Here is an 8,674-nt window from a genome sequence, read left to right as displayed (position 1 = left end):
GGGGCGCCGTCAGCCTCCATTAGGTGGAGTTGTGTTGCTACCTCCTCTCCCCTTGGATCTCTGCAAGTGATGTGAGGACTCTAAAACTTCACCTGAGCCTCCCTCGGCATATGGGTGAGGAGATAATGGCTGAATTTTCATTTGTGGGTGCACTATCCCTTTAAGACACAATCACCTTTTGTTTTGAGTTTGGAGAGTGGGACAGCCAATAGGTCCTGTTCTGAAGATCTAAGGGACCTACTGACAATATATGGGTGAAGGAGATAACCAATGTATCAGGTGCCTGACTGTGGAGGGCTCTACACGTGAGAATAAGCGTCTTGAGGTGAATCCTGAACCTGATGAGAAGCCAGTTTAAAGAAGCTAAATTGGGAGTAATGTGGGTTGACCTGTTGGACCTGGTTAACAGCTGAGTAGCAGCGTTAAATAAATGAATCATTTTTATTTGGGTTCCGTACATTCTGAGAAGAAGATTATTTCACACAGATTTTCTCACAGTCAATAACTGAAAAAGGAAACGGCTGAAGCCCCAGGCTTATTTTTACCTATCCTATATCAACCAAAGGATAACACAAAATATCAACAAGGAAATAGATTAATAATTAAGTTCATTATACTATTTATATCATTATACTACTTAAGAATTTACATTATAATACGTTATCATTTTACATGTTAAGGCTTTTTTTAAACTCAACAGAGAGCAACACAATTTCAACTCAGCGCTGAGTCACATTGGTTCTGTGCAGAGTTTACATGTTCTCCCTGTGTCAGTGTGGGTTTCCTCCAGGTGCTCCAGCTTCCTCCCACAGTCCAAAGACATGCAGGTTAATTGGTGACTCTAAATTGTCCGTAGGTGTGAATGTGAGTGTGAATGGTTGTCTGTCTCTATGTGTCAGCCCTGTGATAGTCTGGTGACCTGTCCAGGGTGAACCCTGCCTCTCACCCAGTGTCAGCTGGGATAGGCTCCACCCCCACGACCCTCAAGAGGATAAGTGGTTATGGAAATGAATGAATGAATAATAACGTTTCTTCTTTTTCTTACGTGTTTTATAAATAAACAGCTCTCTTAAATTATAATTTCCTTCCCCTACAGACAAGTAAACAGTACAACAGATAAACATTTCTTACTCAGCAGCTCCCTTGTTTTATATTTTTTATTTTTAAGAACAGCAATTTACTAAGGAGACGTTTGGTCACTCTGCCATTAAGCCCAGATCGGTGAGGGTTGCAGTGACGGTTGTACCGCTAGTTTTCCTAAACACAGGATCTGTGGAGCTCAAGCAGAGTGACCATTGGGTTCTTTGTCACCTCTCTAACCACAAAGGCTCTTCTCTCCCAGATGAGTTTAGTTTAAGCTCAGGAAGAGTCTTGCTTGTTTCAGAACTTCTTCCACTGAAGAATTAAGGAGGCCACTGAGCTCCTGGGAGCATTCAGTGCAGTAGAAATGTTTTTGTAGTCTTCCCCAGATCTGTGCCTCCACACAGTCCTGTCTCTGAGCTCTGCAGGCAGCTCCTTCCACCTCATGGCTGGTTTTTGCTCTGACATATGACCTCACAGCGACAGGTGTGTGCCTTTCCGAATCAGGTCCAATCAACTGCATCAACCACAGGTGGACTCCAGTCAGGCTGCAGAGACATCTCAGGGACAATCAAGAGAGATGAGCTGCACCTGGGCTATATTACATGCATCATAGTAAAGGTTTTGAATACTTATGTCAATGTGATACTTTTGGGTTTTTTGTTGTTTTTAATAAATTTGCAAACATTTCTCAAGTCCTGCTTTTCTTAAAAAAAAAAAAAAAAGTGAAGGGATCTGAATACTTTCTGAACGTGTTTGCTTTTTGTAGATTGTAAACTCCAAGGTTACTCTGTAATAAATTTTCAAAAACAAAATGCTGAAAGCCCTGATTACATTTAATGAGGTGGAATAAATCTTAGTTTTATGTATCACCAGGTTCCATCAAACAAAGACATTTATATTAAATCCTTCACATTTTAAACAAGTTTAACTGACTGAATATAACTCATGCTAACTTTTTAATTCAACTATTTTATCTTAACAAAAATGCTTCTTCATGTCCAAAATCTGTTTTCATATCTGATCACATATTCATGTGAGGGTCATTTTCTTTGTCCAGGCAGCCAGGATGACGAGCCTCCAGCTGAGTGCGATGGAGGAGATGGTGGAGAGGTTTCTGGACGCTGCAGCCAGAGGAGACCTGGCCCAGGTGTCCCAGCTGCTGTCCCATGCCCCCTCGCTCATCAACCAGACGGGATACAGCGGCTGGACGGCGCTGATGCTCGCCGCTCGTAACGGACACTACCAAGTGGTGGAGGAGCTGCTGTCTCATGGGTACAGAGAGCTGAGATGGAGAGAGAATGAGAGGAATAATGCACTCAACAAAATGTGACTTAGATCAGTACCGTTGTTTGGTCTGGGCGTCTGAAGCTCAGTTAAAAAAAATCAAGGGTAAATAAGATGCCAGAGCTTGTTTTTTTAAGAAAAGTTCCCGGGGAAGGATCCTCCCTGGACCCCCTGCATACGCCCAGGCTGAGCCACCAGTGTCGTCAAATCCCAGAAACACTCCCGTTTTAGAGTATGAAACACCCAACTGTTATTAGTATGAAATATAATTGTAAAATGATAACCTTTTAAATCCACTTTTAAAGTGTTCAATCATTTAAAAAACAAAAAAAATGGGTCATATGCCAACAATGTGTTTTTTTTAAAGGTGCATTAGTAGATTTCTGGCCACTAGAGGGCAGAAGAACTCCAAAATTCACCACCTTGTGAAGAAGAGGTACTTGGAGCTTGTACTCAAGTACTAGTAACAATACCACAGTGTAGACATACTCTGTTACAAGTGGAAGTCCTGCATTCAAAGTAAAAGGACAGATGCACTGGCATCAAAATGTACTTAAAGCTCCAAATGTGCTCATCGTGCAGAAGGTCCCATTTCAGAATATTATATTATTGGAGTATAATTACTGACACATTAATGTGATCATCACTCAACACAAGCTGATAATTTTATTAATGCTGGGTAGCTTGTGACTCTGCCCCCAGGGATCAATAAAGTTTTGTGTTATTATATATAACTATACAGCATAATTTATTTGTTGATTATATTTTGTATTATTAATAATCTGAACCTGCAAATTAAATAAAGTTATCAAATAAATGTAGTGGAGAAAAAAGTACCATATTTCAATGGAAATATTCAAGTAACGTTCAAGTACCTCAAAATTGGACTTAAGTACAGTGCTTGAGTAAATGCACTTTTCATCACTGTGTAAAAACAGTGTTATCTCACATCTGTATCACTGAAATTACATATATTGTTCTGGGTTAGTGCGATAATAAACCAAGAATTTTAGGCCAAATTCTAAATCTAATGTTCAACCAGTTTCATTGCAGTGCTTTATTTGCCAGGTTAATATAAATATATGTGAATAAACAGCAGTCAATAGTGTTGTAGACGCTTTGTTTCTCCTAAAATATCCATTCTCCTCTCTGTTTTCGGTCTTGAAGCTGTAACAAGTACTCAGTGAACAGCTCTTCTCAGACCGCCTATGATATCGCCAAGTTCTGGGGCCACAGACACATCTCCAACCTGCTGGGCCGGACAGACGACACCAGCCAGAGAATTCTGCCGGGCTTCGACCTCCACCAGCAGGAGAACTACTTCAGCAGAGAGACGCTGGACCGGCTGAGTGCCAAGAGGACAGACACGGTCTGGTTGGAGGAGAAACAGAGTGACCCAGATACAGTCTACCTCCTGTTCTCCAACCTCAGCCCCATGGTCAGCAGCCCTCAGGCAGACGCCAACACAGGGGTGCGTGACTAAAGAGACAAATGTTATTTTTGATTTCTTTGGACATTAGTTCTGATGATTTGCCTGGACTTCAGAGCATTCAGGACATCTGGTGGGAAATTAATTCCCATTGTAGTTTCTAGAGGAGTGCCCTGTTAACAAGCAGGTGCCAACTTTTCCTAACATGAAGACAGAGAGTCAAAGCTGTTTTGACTCACACAAGTACACATAAAGAAGAATCATTTAAGTACTAAGTGATAAATAGCATCGCAGGATTTAAGTATAGAGAAAGACGCATATGTGATGAAAACATCCCTTTGGTCTACCAGAAAGAAAAGTTGCCTCAACAACAAGCTATCTCAGAAATAGAGCAAAGGATAAATTAAAATAGATTTCACCAAGTTACAAAGTCAAATTCCAAATCAAAGAATTACATTTAGGTAGACAAATCTATCTATCTACATTTTTCTGGGGTGGGCTTGAACATTTTTCGTTTTTTTCTTGCCTGTGTGTCCTTGTGTATCAGTCTATATCAGTTTTCATGGGTCGTTGAACGCAGCACTGGTGGAGCTCTTTTTTCTGTCCTCAGCAGCAGTTTGTGGGGTTTGAGTGGCTGGATAAATAATTGATTAGTTGATCAGGTCTTAGCTGATCAGATCAGACTGATCGACGAGGGGAGCAGCTGTTTGTGAGTGAAGCCAAACTTTTAGACCCAGCACAATGAATGGTTAAGTTTGGTTAAGTTTCATTTTCACCGCACCTGATGTTCTGCTGCTCGGCCTGTGCCAAGATTACTCTCTGTGCTGCGAGAGTGTGGAGCAATAAATAACCGAACAGTATATTTATTCCAGCAGTGCTCCTAATGAACGGTCCCCTTCAAAAATAAATGGCGCCACAAATAAATGAATGTGTGGAAAACACTGGACATAGTGCAGGAAAAAAATATAGTGAGGCAAAACAACAAGTGGACAAAGCTCGTTCCAAAACGAGACTGAATTTGTGGTTAGTTTTTGCTTCTGGTGTGGTTGAGCCAGGGAGGAGGGGCCCGCTTTGAATGTTGTATCTACAAACTACAATGGATAAATCCAACTTATTATGCCTTCGATATGAGCTCTAAATGCTAGCTGTCAATAGGTAAACTTCCAATTTTTCCAACAGTCAAACAAAGGGATTGGTCAGAACAATAAAATACAGTGTCATCTGCGTGAAGGAATAGCCTTGTATTTGTAATTAATGAGATAAACAAAAGTGTCGACTCCAATTAAAAAGCATAAATGTTAGATTATGTTAGGATCCATTGTTTCAAAAGTCTTGTAGCGTTCTAGTCTAGATTAGTCCATATTTAAACCTTTGTTTTAAATCAGTGCATGCTTGGATAAATTTACCTTTCTTTTGGTTTCAGTGATGTGATTCTCTAAATCCCTTAACAGCATCATCAATCCATGTGTTGAGTTTTCAACCAACCTCATTTCTGAACACAAAGAAGAAGAAGACAGTAATTTCATTGTTTTTACCTGCAGGATTTTAGGAAAAGTACAAATCACCACTGAACTGAAAAGGAAAATAACAACAGAAATATACAGAGAGGTTTTTAGCCAACAGCAAGTTTAGGTGGCATTGTTGGTCAGTCTTTTTCACATCAAAGACTAAAGTTGTTTTCTAATGATTGTGATTCTAACTCTTACCAGGTTGAGACCAAGCTGTGTCGGTTCAGATATGAGGCGGTCAAAGACCTCCTTCAGAAACCTGCGACTGTGCTCATCTTCCTTGGAGTGGAGAAGTGGAGAAAACCCTCCTCTCCCTCCTCTCGGTCGACAGATGGTGTTCAGGAGCCTCCTGCTTGGTTTGCCATCAACACAGATGAAGATGCTGCTGAACTTCTTAAACGCTGCAGAGAAAAGAACTGCAGCTTCCCAAAGACGCCCAACAGAGACCTGCTGAAGCTCAATGAGGAAGAGGCCGGTGAGGAAGATATAGGGTCTTTTTCTTTTCCAGAGGCATCTGTCTCTGGTCTTGACTAAAACAGCTTATTTGATATGACTCCCGTGTTTCATTAAATATTCTAAACTCAACTAACAGAAAAATCTTCCCGCTCTTCGTCCTCCAGGAGTCGTGGCTCAGGCTCGGGCGGTGTTGGCCTGGCACAGCCGCTACAGCTTCTGCCCGACGTGTGGCAGCAGCACCAAGCTGGAGGAGGGAGGATACAAGAGGAGCTGCCTGAACTCTGACTGCAGGAGTCTGAAGGGGGTTCACAACACCTGCTATCCACGAGTTGGTACGGAGCTCCAAACTCACATCAACTATCTCCTCTTGCTAAATACATAAATAATTCAAACTGAGTGTTGCAGCCTGCAGGATTTTACATGCGTATTACAAAGATATACATACGTGAGCTTGTCAAATTTTCAGGTTTAAAAATGGTCACATGTGGTTTCTATGACAAAGAAATGCAGCGGTTCAATATCAATTTTTTTTTGTGAGACAGGTTTAATATGAACCTTTTCTGCTTGAGGATGTTGTGATGACTGAAGTCAGGGGGCTGACATCATGGCTTTAAGTCCAGTTTATACCTGAATCAAAACATCAGTTAATCAATGATTTATTTGCAACAATCTTTATAATCAGATGAGTCATTTTTATAAGCAAAAATTACACAAAAACCCACAGTAAGAATGTTTTCTGGTTATCTTAGACTTCTATGATAGTTAACACTCAGACAAAACAGGTATGAAGTATGTAAATTCTCTGGGAACTTTTAAAGAGATTTTTTTCAGTTCATTCAGTCATTAACTGAGAAAATCCTAAATAAAATCCAGTTAATTAGTCTTGAAGAAAAACTTGCCATAAGCATAAAAGAGTGTAGTTGCAGTTATTTACACAGGAACATATTGTCACTGAGGGTTGCTGCACGGTTTAAATGTGGCCACATGACTAGGAGCTGCAGGAAAACTGCTCAGACGTACTTGCGTCTCTGGTTCCATCTGCTGTTAGTGCAAAGAATGTGCACTACCTCACCTCTGACACAACTTCTGTCTGGACTGTATGTGCCAAAATGTCCAATCTTAAGTGCTATATCGCAGGCAACTGGACTTGTTTGCGTTTCTTGAAAATGTTTCACCTCTCATCCAAGAGACTTCTTCAGTTCAGAACTGAAGAAGTCTCTTGGATAAGAGGTGAGACCTTTTCAAGAAACGCAAACAAGTCCAGTTGCCTGCAACAAAGCACTTAAGATTACCTTGACCTGGATGACTGAGACTCTTTACCAACAAAATTTTTGATATTTCATTTTGAATGTGTCTGACATCCAGTTGACCTCAGAGAGGACGTTTGCCAACAGCTGATAAAAGGTTTTAAGATTAGTTGTGACTGAATGTTTAATACAGTAGATACATTTGATATACATCTGGATTAATGCAGCTTCTCTGACCTTTGCGTGTTCTCAGACCCAGTGGTCATCATGCTGGTGATCCACCCTGATGGAAACCAGTGTTTACTGGGAAGGAAGAAGATCTTTCCAGTTGGTATGTACTCCTGTCTGGCTGGATTCATAGAGCCTGGTAAGGGACACACACACACACACATACCACAACCATAACGTCTCTATGGCCTGAACCTTAACCTTACCCTGACGTCCTCTCCTGCAGGAGAACCGATGGAGGAGGCGGTGAGGAGGGAGGTGGAGGAGGAGAGCGGAGTGAAGGTCGGACCAGTTCAGTACGTCTGCTGCCAGCCCTGGCCGATGCCCTCTAACCTCATGATTGGCTGCCTCGCTGTCGCACTGTCGACCGACATTAAAGTGGACGAGAACGAGATTGAGGAAGCTCGGTGGTTCTCACGGCAACAGGTGCAAACAAAACAAATTCTGCTGTTTCTACTATTGGCACACAAATACCAGTAATAATTTTTGGCACATACTCTCCTTGCTGGAGATTCAAAAGAGCTTTCAGCCGTATCTCATGGACTTCAGCAGTGGATAGTGTTGGCTCAGGCTGTCATGAAGTAATAATAATTTTATTTTTTGTTTGTTTGTTTAGGTAATTGACTCATTCAGAAGAACCCGTCCGGCCTTCACCTTCCCTCCTAGACAGACCATCGCCCACCAGCTGATCAGACACTGGATCGGCATGATCTCTAACCTCTAAATCTCCAACCTTTAGCATTTGAGCTGCACAGTCAGTGCTGACACAGCTCTAGGACGGTCAGAAAGGATTCAAACAAACAGCAGCTGTCTGGACTTTATTAGGACAAACCAGCTGCCAGTCGAGTGAATCACCAGATTCTTCAGGTTGTACACGACACGTTGCTTTTACGTGGTTTGTATTTACCGCTAAATTCAAATCATTTAAATGCGCAGCTTGTACGTTGAGTGATACACCCTGCGCATAAAGGCAAAATGGGAAAGATGACAGCAGAGTTTAAAGGATGGAGAAAGCACACACTATTGCAGACAGATTTTAACTGCAGTTAAGTAAAAACAGCTGCGAGAGGATTTCAAATGATTCCTGCCCACAATTTTTAAACTAATCTAGACGTAAAATTTAAGCACTACTGTCTCAATATCACAGCAAGTTAATATCCCGCTGAAATTTCAGGCATGGGCTTTGTTGAATGGGTTTTAAAATTTTTAAATGTGGTCTAATACAGTGGGCACAAGCTAAGAAGATTAACTGATTGATGATGAAATAAATATAACTTTGATTTCCCCTGTGCAGTAATGGATTATTATAAATTTACTGCAGCATGGTCCAAAAAAAAAACCCAAAATGGCCGACGCTGGTAACTGATGCACAATAAATTTCTGTAAATTGAAACAAACTGTAAATATTAAATTGCTTAATATAATAAAGTCTATGGAAA

General features: G+C 41.1%; 1 protein-coding gene across 1 annotated transcript in view; it reads left to right on the top strand.

Annotated features, from left to right (window-relative positions):
* The window catches only part of nudt12 (nudix (nucleoside diphosphate linked moiety X)-type motif 12), a 10,028-nt gene extending 1,354 nt beyond the window's left edge, over positions 1 to 8,674 (top strand). The window contains exons 2-8 of the mRNA XM_050051962.1: positions 2,141 to 2,355; positions 3,535 to 3,838; positions 5,506 to 5,779; positions 5,925 to 6,092; positions 7,261 to 7,374; positions 7,462 to 7,661; positions 7,852 to 8,674. Coding sequence (XP_049907919.1) covers positions 2,150 to 2,355; positions 3,535 to 3,838; positions 5,506 to 5,779; positions 5,925 to 6,092; positions 7,261 to 7,374; positions 7,462 to 7,661; positions 7,852 to 7,959 — 1,374 coding nt within the window. The 5' untranslated portion in view covers positions 2,141 to 2,149 and the 3' untranslated portion in view covers positions 7,960 to 8,674. The remainder of the gene's footprint in view (positions 1 to 2,140; positions 2,356 to 3,534; positions 3,839 to 5,505; positions 5,780 to 5,924; positions 6,093 to 7,260; positions 7,375 to 7,461; positions 7,662 to 7,851) is intronic.

The sequence above is a fragment of the Epinephelus moara genome, chromosome 8, assembly GCF_006386435.1.
Source record: "Epinephelus moara isolate mb chromosome 8, YSFRI_EMoa_1.0, whole genome shotgun sequence".
NCBI classification, from domain to species: domain Eukaryota; kingdom Metazoa; phylum Chordata; class Actinopteri; order Perciformes; family Serranidae; genus Epinephelus; species Epinephelus moara.
Note: the sequence above shows the minus strand (reverse complement) of the source record. Positions and strands in the feature narration are given on the sequence as shown.